Source organism: Oncorhynchus kisutch, linkage group LG17, assembly GCF_002021735.2.
Source record: "Oncorhynchus kisutch isolate 150728-3 linkage group LG17, Okis_V2, whole genome shotgun sequence".
Lineage (NCBI taxonomy): Eukaryota > Metazoa > Chordata > Actinopteri > Salmoniformes > Salmonidae > Oncorhynchus > Oncorhynchus kisutch.
The window spans coordinates 21,817,991-21,834,880 of NC_034190.2; the positions used below are offsets into that span (position 1 = coordinate 21,817,991).

Genomic DNA, 16,890 nt, shown 5'->3' on the forward strand with positions numbered 1-16,890 from the left:
AAATTACCAAAAATATTTAATTTTCATGAAATCACAAGTGCAATATAGCAAAACACAGCGTAGCTTGTTGTTAAATCCACCTGGCGTGCCAGATTTCAAAAAAGCTTTACAGAAAAAGCTATCTAAGCGTTTATGTTAGGACATCTCTCTCAGCAGACTAAACATTCCAAACAGCTAGCAGCAAAGTAGACTTTTTGTTCACGAAAGTCAGAAAAGCAATAAAATGAATCGCTTACCTTTGATGATCTTCGGATGTTTGCACTCACGAGACTCCCAGTTACACAATAAATGTTTATTTTGTTCCATAAAGATTATTTTTATATCCAAAATACCTCCATTTGGTTGGCGCGTTTTGTTCAGAAATCCACAGGCTCAAGGATTCATGACGGGGCAGACGAAAATTCCAAATAGTATCCGTAAAGTCCGTAGAAACATGTCAAACTTTTTTTATAATCAATCCTTCAGGTTGTTTTTACAATAAATAATCAATAATATTTCAACCGGACCGTAGCTTTTTCAATAGGATAGAGAGAAAATGTCTGCTCCAATCTGTTGCGCATGCAAAACTCTGCTGGCACCCAGCCATCCACTGACGCACTGTGATCGTTCGCGCTCATTTTTCAGAATAAAAGCCTGAAACGATGTCTAAAGACTGTTCACACCATGTGGAAGCCATAGAGAAAGGCATCTGGTTGATATCCCTTTAAATGGAGGGAAGGCATGCAATGGAACAGAGAGGTTTCAGGAAAAACAGTACTTCCTGGTTGGATTTTCCTCAGGTTTTCGCCTGCAATATCAGTTCTGTTATACTCACAGACAATATTTTGACAGTTCTGGAAACTTTAGAGGGTTTCCTATCCTAATCCGACAATTATATGTATATTCTAGATTCTGGGCTTGAGAAATAGGCCATTTAATTTGGGTACGTTTTTCATCCAAACATCAAAATACTGCCCCCTACACTTGAGGTTAACAAGTCAGATAATAAGTTGCATAGACTAACTCTGGGGGCAATAATAGTGTTTAACCTGATTTTTAAATGACTACCCATCTCTGTACCCCACACATACAATTATCTTTTAAGGTCCCTAAGTCGGGCAGTGAATTTCAAGCACAGATTCAACCACAAAGACCAGCGAGGTTTTCCCATGCCTTTCAAAGAAGGGGACCTATTGCTAGATTGGTAAAAAAAAAAAAATAGCAGACATTGAATATTCCTTTGAGCATGGTTTAGTTATTAATTACACTTTGGATTTGCGAAAGTATTCGGCCCCCTTGAACTTTGCGACCTTTTGCCACATTTTAGGCTTCAAACATAAAGATATAAAACTTTTTTTTTTTTTTGTGAAGAATCAACAACAAGTGGGACACAATCATGAAGTGGAACGACATTTATTGGATATTTCAAACTTTTTTAACAAATCAAAAACTGAAAAATTGGGTGTGCAAAATTATTCAGCCCCCTTAAGTTAATACTTTGTAGCGCCACCTTTTGCTGCGATTACAGCTGTAAGTCGCTTGGGGTATGTCTATCAGTTTTGCACATCGAGAGATTGAAATGTTTTCCCATTCCTCCTTGCAAAACAGCTCGAGCTCAGTGAGGATGGATGGAGAGCATTTGTGAACAGCAGTTTTCAGTTCTTTCCACAGATTCTCGATTGGATTCAAGTCTGGACTTTGACTTGGCCATTCTAACACCTGGATATGTTTATTTTTTAACCATTCCATTGTAGATTTTGCTTTATGTTTTGGATCATTGTCTTGTTGGAAGACAAATCTCCGTCCCAGTCTCAGGTCTTTTGCAGACTCCATCAGGTTTTCTTCCAGAATGGTCCTGTATTTGGCTCCATCCATCTTCCCATCAATTTTAACCATCTGTCCCTGCTGAAGAAAAGCAGGCCCAAACCATGATGCTGCCACTACCATGTTTGACAGTGGGGATGGTGTGTTCAGGGTGATGAGCTGTGTTGCTTTTACGCCAAACATAACGTTTTGCATTGTTGCCAAAAAGTTCAATTTTGGTTTCATCTGACAAGAGCACCTTCTTCCACATGTTTGGTGTGTCTCCCAGGTGGCTTGTGGCAAACTTTAAACAACACTTTTTATGGATATCTTTAAGAAATGGCTTTCTTCTTGCCACTCTTCCATAAAGGCCAGATTTGTGCAATATACGACTGATTGTTGTCCTATGGACAGAGTCTCCCACCTCAGCTGTAGATCTCTGCAGTTCATCCAGAGTGATCATGGGCCGCTTGGCTGCATCTCTGATCAGTCTTCTCCTTGTATGAGCTGAAAGTTTAGAGGGACGGCCAGGTCTTGGTAGATTTGCAGTGGTCTGATACTCCTTCTATTTCAATATTATCGCTTGCACAGTGCTCCTTGGGATGTTTAAAGCTTGGGAAATCTTTTTGTATCCAAATCCGGCTTTAAACTTCTTCACAACAGTATCTCGGACCTGCCTGGTGTGTTCCTTGTTCTTCATGATGCTCTCTGCGCTTTTAACGGACCTCTGAGACTATCACAGTGCAGGTGCATTTATACGGAGACTTGATTACACACAGGTGGATTGTATTTATCATCATTAGTCATTTAGGTCAACATTGGATCATTCAGAGATCCTCACTGAACTTCTGGAGAGAGTTTGCTGCACTGAAAGTAAAGGGGCTGAATAATTTTGCACGCCCAATTTTTCAGTTTTTGATTTGTTAAAAAAGTTTTAAATATCCAATAAATGTCGTTCCACTTCATGATTGTGTCCCACTTGTTGTTGATTCTTCACAAAAAAATACAGTTTTATATCTTTATGTTTGAAGCCTGAAATGTGGCAAAAGGTCGCAAAGTTCAAGGGGGCCGAATACTTTCGCAAGGCACTGTATCAATACACCCAGTCACTACAAAGATACAGGCGCCCTTCCTAACTCAGTTGACGGAGAGGAAGGAAACTGCTCAGGGATTTTTATCATGATGCCAATGGTGACTTTAAAACAGTTACAGAGTTTAATGGCTGTGATAGGAGAGAACTGAGGATGGATCAACCTTTTATTTGAGAACAAGTTCTCATTTACAACTGCAACATGGCCAAGATAGAGTAAAGCAGTTTGACAAAAACAACAACACAGAGTTACACATGGGATAAACAAATGTACAGTCAATAACACAATAGAAAAATCTATATACAGTGTGTGCAAATGTAGTAAGATTAGGGAGGAATGGCAATAAATAGGCCATAGTGACAAAATAATTATAATTTAACATTAACACTGGAGTGATAGATGTGCAGATGATGATGTGCAAGTAGGGATACTGGGGAGCAAAAGAGCAAATATAAATAACAATATGGGGATGAGGTAGTTGGTGGGCTATTTACAGATGGGCTGTGTACAGCTGCAGAGATCGGTAAGCTGCTCTGACAGCTGATGCTTAAAGATAGTGAAGGAGATATGGGTCTCCAGCTTCAGTGATTTTTGCAATTTGTTCCAGTCATTGGCAGCAGAGAACTGGAAGGAAAGGCTGCCAAAGGACGTGTTATCTTTGGTGATGACCAGTGAAATATACCTGCTGGAGCACGTGCTACGGGTGGGTGTTGCTATGGTGACCAGCAGACTATGTGTTATGAACCACTAGCCTCTAGTCCTGTGTAGCAGACTGTGTGTTATGAACCACTATCCTCTAGTCCTGTGTAGCAGACTGTGTGTTATGAACCACTATCCTCTAGTCCTGTGTAGCAGACTGTGTGTTATGAACCACTATCCTCTAGTCCTGTGTAGCAGACTGTGTGTTATGAACCACTAGCCTCTAGTCCTGTGTAGCAGACTGTGTTATGAACCACTAGCCTCTAGTCCTGTGTAGCAGACTGTGTGTTATGAACCACTATCCTCTAGTCCTGTGTAGCAGACTGTGTGTTATGAACCACTATACTCTACTCCTGTGTAGCAGACTGTGTGTTATGAACCACTAGCCTCTAGTCCTGTGTAGCAGACTGTGTGTTATGAACCACTAGCCTCTAGTCCTGTGTAGCAGACTGTTATGAACCACTAGCCTCTAGTCCTGCGTAGCAGACTGTGTGTTATAAACCACTAGCCTATATTCCTGCGTAGCAGACTGTGTGTTATGAACCACTATCCTCTAGTCCTGTGTAGCAGACTGTGTGTTATAAACCACTAGCCTCTATTCCTGTGCAGCAGACTGTGTTATGAACCACTAGCCTCTAGTCCTGTGTAGCAGACTGTGTGTTATGAACCACTAGCCTCTAGTCCTGTGTAGCAGACTGTGTGTTATGAACCACTAGCCTCTAGTCCTGTGTAGCAGACTGTGTGTTATGAACCACTATCCTCTAGTCCTGTGTAGCAGACTGTGTGTTATGAACCACTAGCCTCTAGTCCTGTGTAGCAGACTGTGTGTTATGAACCACTAGCCTCTAGTCCTGTGTAGCAGACTGTGTGTTATGAACCACTAGCCTCTAGTCCTGTGTAGCAGACTGTGTTATGAACCACTAGCCTCTAGTCCTGTGTAGCAGACTGTGTGTTATGAACCACTAGCCTCTAGTCCTGTGTAGCAGACTGTGTGTTATGAACCACTAGCCTCTAGTCCTGTGTAGCAGACTGTGTGTTATGAACCAATAGCCTCTAGTCCTGTGTAGCAGACTGTGTGTTATGAACCACTAGCCTCTAGTCCTGTGTAGCAGACTGTGTGTTATGAAGCACTAGCCTCTAGTCCTGTGTAGCAGACTGTGTTATGAACCACTAGCCTCTAGTCCTGTGTAGCAGACTGTGTGTTATGAACCACTAGCCTCTAGTCCTGTGTAGCAGACTGTGTTATGAACCACTAGCCTCTAGTCCTGTGTAGCAGACTGTGTTATGAACCACTCGCCTCTAGTCCTGTGTAGCAGACTGTGTGTTATGAACCACTATACTCTACTCCTGTGTAGCAGACTGTGTGTTATGAACCACTAGCCTCTAGTCCTGTGTAGCAGACTGTGTGTTATGAACCACTAGCCTCTAGTCCTGTGTAGCAGACTGTTATGAACCACTAGCCTCTAGTCCTGCGTAGCAGACTGTGTGTTATAAACCACTAGCCTATATTCCTGCGTAGCAGACTGTGTGTTATGAACCACTATCCTCTAGTCCTGTGTAGCAGACTGTGTGTTATAAACCACTAGCCTCTATTCCTGTGCAGCAGACTGTGTGTTATGAACCACTAGCCTCTAGTCCTGTGTAGCAGACTGTGTGTTATGAACCACTAGCCTCTAGTCCTGTGTAGCAGACTGTGTTATGAACCACTAGCCTCTAGTCCTGTGTAGCAGACTGTGTGTTATGAACCACTAGCCTCTAGTCCTGTGTAGCAGACTGTGTGTTATGAACCACTAGCCTCTAGTCCTGTGTAGCAGACTGTGTGTTATGAACCACTATCCTCTAGTCCTGTGTAGCAGACTGTGTGTTATGAACCACTAGCCTCTAGTCCTGTGTAGCAGACTGTGTGTTATGAACCACTAGCCTCTAGTCCTGTGTAGCAGACTGTGTGTTATGAACCACTAGCCTCTAGTCCTGTGTAGCAGACTGTGTTATGAACCACTAGCCTCTAGTCCTGTGTAGCAGACTGTGTGTTATGAACCACTAGCCTCTAGTCCTGTGTAGCAGACTGTGTGTTATGAACCACTAGCCTCTAGTCCTGTGTAGCAGACTGTGTGTTATGAACCAATAGCCTCTAGTCCTGTGTAGCAGACTGTGTGTTATGAACCACTAGCCTCTAGTCCTGTGTAGCAGACTGTGTGTTATGAAGCACTAGCCTCTAGTCCTGTGTAGCAGACTGTGTTATGAACCACTAGCCTCTAGTCCTGTGTAGCAGACTGTGTGTTATGAACCACTAGCCTCTAGTCCTGTGTAGCAGACTGTGTTATGAACCACTAGCCTCTAGTCCTGTGTAGCAGACTGTGTTATGAACCACTCGCCTCTAGTCCTGTGTAGCAGACTGTGTGTTATGAACCACTCGCCTCTAGTCCTGTGTAGCAGACTGTGTTATGAACCACTAGCCTCTAGTCCTGTGTAGCAGACTGTGTGTTATGAACCACTAGCCTCTAGTCCTGTGTAGCAGACTGTGTTATGAACCACTAGCCTCTAGTCCTGTGTAGCAGACTGTGTGTTATGAACCACTAGCCTCTAGTCCTGTGTAGCAGACTGTGTTATGAACCACTAGCCTCTAGTCCTGTGTAGCAGACTGTGTGTTATGAACCACTAGCCTCTAGTCCTGTGTAGCAGACTGTGTGTTATGAACCACTAGCATCTAGTCCTGTGTAGCAGACTGTGTTATGAACCACTAGCCTCTAGTCCTGTGTAGCAGACTGTGTGTTATGAACCACTAGCCTCTAGTCCTGTGCAGCAGACTGTGTGTTATGAACCACTAGCCTCTAGTCCTGTGCAGCAGACTGTGTGTTATGAACCACTAGCCTCTAGTCCTGTGTAGCAGACTGTGTGTTATGAACCACTAGCCTCTAGTCCTGTGTAGCAGACTGTGTGTTATGAACCACTAGCCTCTAGTCCTGTGTAGCAGACTGTGTGTTATGAACCACTAGCATCTAGTCCTGTGTAGCAGACTGTGTTATGAACCACTAGCCTCTAGTCCTGTGTAGCAGACTGTGTGTTATGAACCACTAGCCTCTAGTCCTGTGTAGCAGACTGTGTGTTATGAACCACTAGCCTCTAGTCCTGTGTAGCAGACTGTGTGTTATGAACCACTAGCCTCTAGTCCTGTGTAGCAGACTGTGTGTTATGAACCACTAGCATCTAGTCCTGTGTAGCAGACTGTGTTATGAACCACTAGCCTCTAGTCCTGTGTAGCAGACTGTGTGTTATGAACCACTAGCCTCTAGTCCTGTGTAGCAGACTGTGTGTTATGAACCACTAGCCTCTAGTCCTGTGTAGCAGACTGTGTGTTATGAACCACTAGCCTCTAGTCCTGTGTAGCAGACTGTGTGTTATGAACCACTAGCCTCTAGTCCTGTGTAGCAGACTGTGTGTTATGAACCACTAGCCTCTAGTCCTGTGTAGCAGACTGTGTGTTATGAACCACTAGCCTCTAGTCCTGTGTAGCAGACTGTGTGTTATGAACCACTAGCCTCTAGTCCTGTGTAGCAGACTGTGTTATGAACCACTAGCCTCTAGTCCTGTGTAGCAGACTGTGTTATGAACCACTAGCCTCTAGTCCTGTGTAGCAGACTGTGTTATGAACCACTAGCCTCTAGTCCTGTGTAGCAGACTGTGTGTTATGAACCACTAGCCTCTAGTCCTGTGTAGCAGACTGTGTGTTATGAACCACTAGCCTCTAGTCCTGTGTAGCAGACTGTGTGTTATGAACCACTAGCCTCTAGTCCTGTGTAGCAGACTGTGTTATGAACCACTAGCCTCTAGTCCGGTGTAGCAGACTGTGTTATGAACCACTAGCCTCTAGTCCTGTGTAGCAGACTGTGTTATGAACCACTAGCCTCTAGTCCTGTGTAGCAGACTGTGTTATGAACCACTAGCCTCTAGTCCTGTGTAGCAGACTGTGTTATGAACCACTAGCCTCTAGTCCGGTGTAGCAGGATATGTATTTTGATGTGAATCACAGTTTAGCTCCCTGTCTCTGTGAGAGAGAGCAGGGAGCTGGTTGACCTAGCAGGATCAACCTGTTAGAAACCAGAAAAACACGCGCACGCACACACATACTCACACACACACACACACACGCACACAAACTCTCACACACACACACTGGAAAACAGTAAAGACAAGAAAAGCCTGGACTTAAAATAACATGTCATTCAAACAGCAACTTATAACAACAGTTAACTTCAAAAACAAAGGGGCTTATTCTAGACTGGAGGGTGCAACGTCATGGAACCAAATGGATAGATAAACATGTGACTCCCTGTCATGTAGTGTTTCTGCTCTATACACTACAGTTCTATCTGCTACAGTCGACACATTACAGTGCATTGAATAAGGGTGGGGTTACGGAGGGGTAGAACTGTCACAAAACAGGAGGAAAGAGTTAGCCAGCTAACTTTCCTAAACATTCTGAAAGAACACCACAAGTTTGACTTGAAACAAAGACTGACTTGTATGTAGCAATGCAGGCGTTCGCTGGCACACTTGACCTTTCTGATCCTGCCTTTAACATCCATGTGTTCAAGATATTTGTTACACTTCAAGATATGTTCATAAGACATTATAAGAATGTCATACATGCTCATGACAAGTACATTCATTATAACCACATCATAATGCATTGTATTGTGTGTTAATTATCCTGTGTTGTATAGCGTACATGTGCTTCTGTTTTTAGCCGACTTTCCTGGTTGTCTGTGTGCAGAGATACTTCAGCCTCGGCTGTATTCGCCACCCAAAATCACACAACTCACACACACACACACACCACAAACAAACCCTGTGATTACATACTTGTTTATACAAGCACAGACATACGTATGTACACACACCCTGTCATTATACACAGAGTAACACACTTCAGAATGAGGTCATACCATACATTTACACTTGTAATATGCACTCATGTATATTTACCCTGCGGATGGAGAGACATTACTGTAGAAGGATAAACAGAATAAGCATAAAGGATGCATACATATAGACATGCATCTCTCTGTCCTCTATCTCTCTCTCACATCATAAACACACACAGACATAACCTACATGCTTACTCAGACTGGACACAGAGGGAGACAAAGCAGGTGTGAAACACTGTGTGTGTGTTTATAATCAGGGGTGGTATGTGAGAGGCTTCTTCAAGGGACAGTCTCACAGCTAGCCCGAGGAGGAGGGGTAAGATGGGAGGATGAGAGGAGAGGAAGGAGGGGGTTGTTGACACAGCTCCAACAACAATCAGAGAAGGATTGGGAGAGAGGGTGTGGGAGAGAGAGATAAAGGGAGAAGGAGGGATAGATAAGGGAGAAAAACAGATGAAAGGAAAGATAAAGGGAGACCGATGAAGGGCGAGAGAGCTGGAGGAGAGAAACAGTCTGTTTTTAACTTTTGGGTTGTTTATTTGGTGTTACGTAACTCCTGCCTATTTAGTTACAGTCATGTGTGTTCGTATAAGTTGTGTTTGCCTGTGTGTTCATTTAAGGTTGTGTGTGTGGTTGCCTCACTGTGGGAGATGTGAATTTCTGTGAAAGGCAGAGGTTGCTCCTAGCAACGGGCCTCATTGTAAAACAGATCCTTGCTATAGACACACACACACACACACACACACACACACACACACACACACACACACACACACACACACACACACTGCTGCCATGAACGGTTTCAGTGCTGACTGATTGTTGGGTTTGCTAGTAACAGTAGCCCTGCAATAAAATAAAGGTTCAGTCTACTTTCAGACTGCCTACTTTCAAACTTCCAGACTCCCATGTGAATGTTGTTTCTCTACAGACCTGCTCAGAGAATCAAAACAACATTTAGTAATTCTCCCATTTGTAAAGAACTTTCATTTGGACCTATATCTTTCGATCTCTTATAGTTCTATCTCAGAGGTAGTGTTGAGTTATTAAACAACTAATTGACCAGTTATTTTGTGAGCTCAGCGCGCCATTTCTCTAGAGAAATTAAATAAAGAACTACTGTATGTGGGACGCTGGGAGTTTTCATTAGGCAAATATTCAAACTAGTTCAGCGTAGAAACGTGGTTATTAACTACAATGACCATAATCCATTGCACCTGTTCTCCCTGGCTTGGACAGAGACGGATGGTCTACACACAGACCGCATAAGAGCGGAATGTACAGACGAGGGTTAGTGACCGTTCGTGAGGTAGCTCTGCCCGATTGATAGTTGTAGTAATAAGCAGTCTTGAATATATACCTTATGTACTTTGAAGAACTAGTACAATTATTTTCAGACAGGTCTGCAGCATACTTAGGCTAGCCTAACTAAGTAGGATGACTCAAAGACTGTACAGTGAGTGTTGGTTGTCTAGCTGGCTGGATGCTACTGCCTGATCAGAGATAACGGTAGATGGTTGTCTAGCTGGCTGGATGCTACTGCCTGATCAGAGATAACGGTAGATGGTTGTCTAGCTGGCTGGATGCTACTGCCTGATCAGAGATAACGGTAGATGGTTGTCTAGCTGGCTGGATGCTACTGCCTGATCAGAGATAACGGTAGATGGTTGTCTAGCTGGCTGGATGCTACTGCCTGATCAGAGATAACGGTAGATGGTTGTCTAGCTGGCTGGATGCTACTGCCTGATCAGAGATAACGGTAGATGGTTGTCTAGCTGGCTGGATGCTACTGCCTGATCAGAGATAACGGTAGATGGTTGTCTAGCTGGCTGGATGCTACTGCCTGATCAGAGAAAACGGTAGATGGTTGTCTAGCTGGCTGGATGCTACTGCCTGATCAGAGATAACGGTAGATGGTTGTCTAGCTGGCTGGATGCTACTGCCTGATCAGAGATGAGATAACTAGAGATGGGTGATATGGCCAACACATCATATCACAATATTTGTGTGATGTTTGTGAATAGAAGACTGTGTTTTATGAGTACTTTAATTTAAACAATAAATTAAATCTGTGTTGTAAACAATATTCTAACAAGTATTTACAAAAAAATGAAGTATACGTTGTAATAAGCTGCCGTGTTCATAAATGTTCATAAAGGTAATTTATGAACATTTGAACATCTTGGCCATGTTCTGTTATAATCTCCACCCGGCACAGCCAGAAGAGGACTGGCCACCCCTCATAGCCTAGTTCCTCTCTAGGTTTCTTCCTAGGTTTTGGCCTTTCTAGGGAGTTTTTCCTAGCCACCGTGCTTCTACACCTGCATTGCTTGCTGTTTGGGGTTTTAGGCTGGGTTTCTGTACAGCACTTTGAGATATCAGCTGATGTACGAAGGGCTATATAAATAAATTTGATTTGATAATGACTTTAAAATCTAAGAAATACATATACAAACCTGAGAATTGTAATTTTTCATAGTAATTTCCTATTTTTCTATTGATGAATACCCAATGTGGACCTGACAGAGACAATGGAATGTTTTCAATATTTTGGCATTTGAATGTACACTATTTTTGGCTTTGGAATTTCCATTCAAAAGCTCAAATAACCTTAAAGTAATGATTTCATAATGTATTCAATGTTTTAAAAAAGTATCAAAAACGAAATAGAAAAACGTGATTATTTTTGAATAAACTGACCTCAAAAAGCACTAATCACTCAGAGACAATCTATTCCATGTAGTGCACTACCACTATAACTAAAGCACAGCGCATCAAAAGTAGTGCACTATAAGAGGAGCAAGCACTACTTCTGACCAAAAGCTGGACACTATACAGGGATAGGGTGCCAGAAATAGTGCATTATAAAGTGAATAGCGTTCCAGTTGAAATGTGGTTCTAGTACGGTCCACAGTGAAGCAAGTAGAGCCACACTGAGGTCAGGTTTCTAGTTTCTACATTGCATGATGGTTTAATTGGCTTTCAGTGGCATCAGGTTTCCTTTGTGTTTCCTGGAGGCAGAGAGAGCAGTGGGATTACACTAGCTAACCTCACTGTCTGTCTGTGTGTGTCTGTGTGTCTGTCTGTTTCTTCCTGCCTGCCAGAGGTTGACTTTAAGATATGATGACTGTTTACACAACAGTTTATAATGAACAGTAGGAAGCTAGCTGATAGTACTACAGTAATTATCCGAATAGAATCTACAGTATCTACCCTGAACCTATCATATCTACCATAAACCACCCCACATCTTTCCATGTGTAACGTCCCTATTCCCCAAAGCCGTATGAAGTGGCTTGTCCTCAGCTGTAAACGACTTAACCGTTTTGGGGAAGGACAGAGAGGGTGGAGGTGAGGACATTCAGGCCGGGAGCTCACCCTAACCCTGTCACCTTTCTCTTGACCTGAGCTTGGGGTGGCTAGGTCATCACAACACGACCACAGGATCAGACAGTAGCATAAATCCCAGTTAAAAGTCAAACGCAGTGCACAGCTTGTTTATCTGCGTTTGTTTGAATCTCAGTTTGTTTCAAAATGTAGATAAGCTGTTCTAATGTTACCTACCTGGATTATTGTGGTGTACTATGGTTGTGGTGTACTATGGTTGCGGTGTACTATGGTTGCGGTGTACTATGGTTGCGGTGTACTATGGTTGCGGTGTACTATGGTTGCGGTGTACTATGGTTGCGGTGCAGTATGGTTGCGGTGCAGTATGGTTGCGGTGTACTATGGTTGCGGTGCAGTATGGTTGCGGTGCAGTATGGTTGCGGTGTAGTATGGTTGCGGTGTAGTATGGTTGCGGTGCAGTATGGTTGCGGTGCAGTATGGTTGCGGTGCAGTATGGTTGCGGTGCAGTATGGTTGCGGTGCAGTATGGTTGCGGTGTAGTATGGTTGCGGTGTGTTTTGGTTTTATGCTGATAATGAAATGACTCTCTCATCGGTTGCTATTTTTCTGACTGTATGTAACTCTCAGGTGAAACAGTGTTTCTGGGCTGTATAAAAATATGACAGACATTGTTATGTATCCAACATCTACTTATTGAGATTACCAACAAACAGCTCTCATCTCTAAGCCATTATAGGACTAAAAACAACTTTGGCCTGCCAAACTTTCAGCTTCGGTTCACATTCTACAATAGTACTTATATTCAACTCAATAGTGGTCAGTTATACAACTCAATAGAACAGTCTGACAGTCTCTCGTGTGAGAGAGAGAAACAGATGCCTTGTCTTCTCTCTCCTGTTAATGGAAGATAATGGTCCATCTCTCTCTTCTATTTTCTAGTCTCTGTCTCTTCTTCTTTTTCCCTAATGGATAGTTCCTCTCTCATCTCTTTGGCTTTATCATTCTGAAAGTAGTCTAATCTAACTAAGTTTTCTATGATGGATGAAATGGACAAAACAAACAAACAGAGAGAAGAATAACCTCTGTCTTTTCTTTCTCTCTCCAGGGTCAGACCTGGGTTCCGTATATAGATCTAGAAGGTTCTTCTGGAGATGAGTTCTATGATGACGAAGACCTCTTCTCAGGCTCTGGATCTGGCTGTGAGTTTGTTGTGTGTGTGTGTGTTTGTGTGTGGACATAGGCATGTTTGAACATGTAGGGGGCCTATGTACACACACACACACAATCTAACATAGGCATGTTTGAACGTGTAGTGGGCCTATGTTAGATTGTGTGTGTGGGAGTTCTCTGCAGCCTGTTGGTTTAAGAGGTGACAGCTGCTGTGTTTAAATCTGCAGCTCTGACTCCCAACCCCAAATCTGAGGTCAAATTAAACACAGGGAATACACACGCATAAACACACACATACACACGCGTAAACACACACATACACACGCATAAACACATACATGCACATGCATAAACACATACATACACACGCATAAACACACACATACACACGCGTAAACACACACATACACACGCGTAAACACACACATACACACGCATAAACACATACATGCACATGCATAAACACACACATACACACGCATAAACACACACATACACACACTTAAACACACACATACACACGCATAAACACATACATGCACATGCATAAACACATACATACACACGCATAAACACACACATACACACGCATAAACACACACACGCATAAACACACACACGCATAAACACATACATACACACGCATAAACACATACATACACACGCATAAACACATACATACACACACATAAACACACACATCCACACGCATAAACACACACACACACACGCACGCATAAACACATTACATACACACGCATAAACACACACATACACACGCATAAACACATACATACACACGCATAAACACACACATACACACGCATACGCACGCATAAACACACACATGCATACGCATAAACACACACATACACACGCATAAACACACACATACACACACATACACACGCATAAGCACACGCATAAGCACACACATACACACGCACATACACACGCATAAACACACACATACACACGCATAAACACACACACACAAACACACACACACACGCATAAACACACACATACACACACATAAATGCACACATACACACGCTTAAACACACACATACACACGCATAAACACACACATACACACACACAAACACACACATACACACGCATAAACACACACATGCACACACATACACACGCATAAACACACACATACACACGCATAAACACACACATACACACGCATAAACACACACACGCATAAACACACACATACACACGCATAAACACACACACACGCATAAACACACACATACACACGCATAAACGCACACATACACACGCATAAACGCACACATACACACGCATAAACACACACATACACGGCCTTGCATTAACGAAACACAGGAACTGGGCACAGGAACTGAACACTCAGACTGAACGCGTGCACACACCCTCCCAGTAGCCAGATCTCCACCCAGACTAAGTGATCTTATTTACAGTAATCTGATTACAGACAGCAGATCAGATGATCTCATGCAGACAGGCCATTGTGTGTGTTTTGCTTTGAGTATGTGTGTTCTGTGTCTAGTGTGTGTGTGTGTGTGTGTGTGTGTGTGTGTGTGTGTGTGTGTGTGTGTGTAGAATTACCTCCATAACGCTTATTTGTAAGAGGCCTTTGTTTGTTTCAGATTGGCTAAATACAGTCATAGAAGCTAATCTGAAACAGAAATCGAATGGCTAAATACAGTCATAGAAGCTATTCTATTTCTGTTTCAGATTAGCTTCTATGACTGTGTTTAGCCATTCTATTTCTGTTTCAGATTAGCTTCTATGACTGTATTTAGCCATTCTATTTCTGTTTCAGATTAGCTTCTATGACTGTGTTTAGCCATTCTATCTCTCTCATTTCCTCTCACTCTAATACGTTTTTTTGTTCATAACTAGTTTAACAGTTAATCCCTTTAACAGTTCATCTCCTTCCCTCTTTCTTTCTCTCCATAGTTCCAGAGATGAAGGTCAACCCTACAGCGGTGGGTGTGTCTTTCAGCACTGAGGAGCCCCTTCCCCTTTCCACCACCCAGGCTACTGGCCCCGCCCCCTCAGCCCCACCTGCAGCCGAGCCCAATCCCAACCCCGACGCTCTCCCCCACCCCACTACCCACTGAGGGAGAGGGGGAGAGTGGGATAGAGTGGGAGAGAGGGAGGGAGAGGGAGAGGGAGAGGGAAAGAGAGAGAGTAAGGGAGATGGAGCGGGAGAGAGAACGAGAGCGGGAGAGGGATAGAGAGAGGGAGAGAGAAAAGGAGAGGGAGAGAGAAAGAGAGAGAGAGAGGCAACGGGAAATAGAGAGGGAACGAGAAAGAGAACGTGAAAGAGCGAGAGCCGCCCAGACCACCATCTCACCCCGTGGCCCGGCGGCTGTTCCCATGGCGACCACCAGCACAGCGACGCCTCTGGCGGAGAGTGTAGCACCCTCTAGTGGCGTGCAGGACCTGGTCACCACAGAAGAAGAGGACGAGGATGTCTACCTGTCCCCAGACCCCACCACCAGTATGCCTATGGAGACCACCACAGAAGAAGAAGAAGAGGAAGAAGTGACCACTACAGATACAGAGACCACACCCCTCCCAAAGACAACAGCTCCACCCACTACGATTGGCCCAGCCCTAACTGAGAGGTCTAGCTCCGCCCCCTTTAGGCCCAGTGTTCTGGTGACCACGCCTATTAAAGCCGCACCCACAGAGAGGAGCACACGCCCACAGCAGCCTTCTACGACAATGGTGTGTGTTTGTGTGTATCCTGTGTGTATTTATCCATCACATGTGGAGTGAGAGACACAGGTGGTCCTCGTTAAGAGCGAGGCTCCTCGTTAGTAGCATCGTTAATGATTAATTACATGATTAGCATCCAGCTAAATAGGCTGAAACACTCCACAGCTTCTGGAGATAATGTGACGTTTATTTGGGTTCTCATTCAGTTTGTACAACTGACTAGGTATCCCCTTTCCCAATCACCAATCTATCTGAACTGACATGGTAATTGTGTCTTTCTCTCTCAATCCCCTTTCTTTTTATTTTGCTCTCTCTCTCTGTCCCTCTTTCTGTCTCTCTCTCTCTCTGTCTCTCTCTCTCTCTCTCTCTCTCTCTCTCTCTCTCNACACCACACGCATAAACACATACATACACACGCATAAACACATACATACACACGCATAAAACACATACATACACACACATAAACCACACACATCCACACGCATAAACACACACACACACACGCACGCATAAACACATTACATACACACGCATAAACACACACATACACACGCATAAACACATACATACACACGCATAAACACACACATACACACGCATACGACGCATAAACACACACATGCATACGCATAAACACACACATACACACGCATAAACACACACATACACACACATACACACGCATAAGCACACGCATAAGCACACACATACACACGCACATACACACGCATAACACACACATACACACGCATAAAACACACACACACACACACACACACACGCATAAACACAACACATACACACACATAAATGCACACATACACACGCTTAAAACACACACATACACACGCATAAACACACACATACACACACACAAACACACACATACACACGCATAAACACACACATGCACACACATACACACGCATAAACACACACATACACACGCATAAACACACACATACACACGCATAAACACACACAGCATAAACACACACATACCACACGCATAAACACCACACACACGCATAAAACACACATACACACGCATAAACGCACACATACAACACGCATAAACGCACACATACACACGCAAACACACACATACACGCCTTGCATTAACGAAACACAGGAAACTGGCAC

General features: G+C 43.5%; 1 protein-coding gene across 1 annotated transcript in view; it reads left to right on the forward strand.

Annotated features, from left to right (window-relative positions):
• sdc3 (syndecan 3) overlaps positions 1-16,890 on the forward strand; it is a 44,860-nt gene that overhangs the window by 18,218 nt on the left and 9,752 nt on the right. Inside the window, 2 exon segments of the mRNA XM_031793266.1 lie at positions 12,953-13,046; positions 14,977-15,753. Of these exon segments, the coding sequence (XP_031649126.1) occupies positions 15,220-15,753 (534 nt within the window). The 5' untranslated portion in view covers positions 12,953-13,046; positions 14,977-15,219.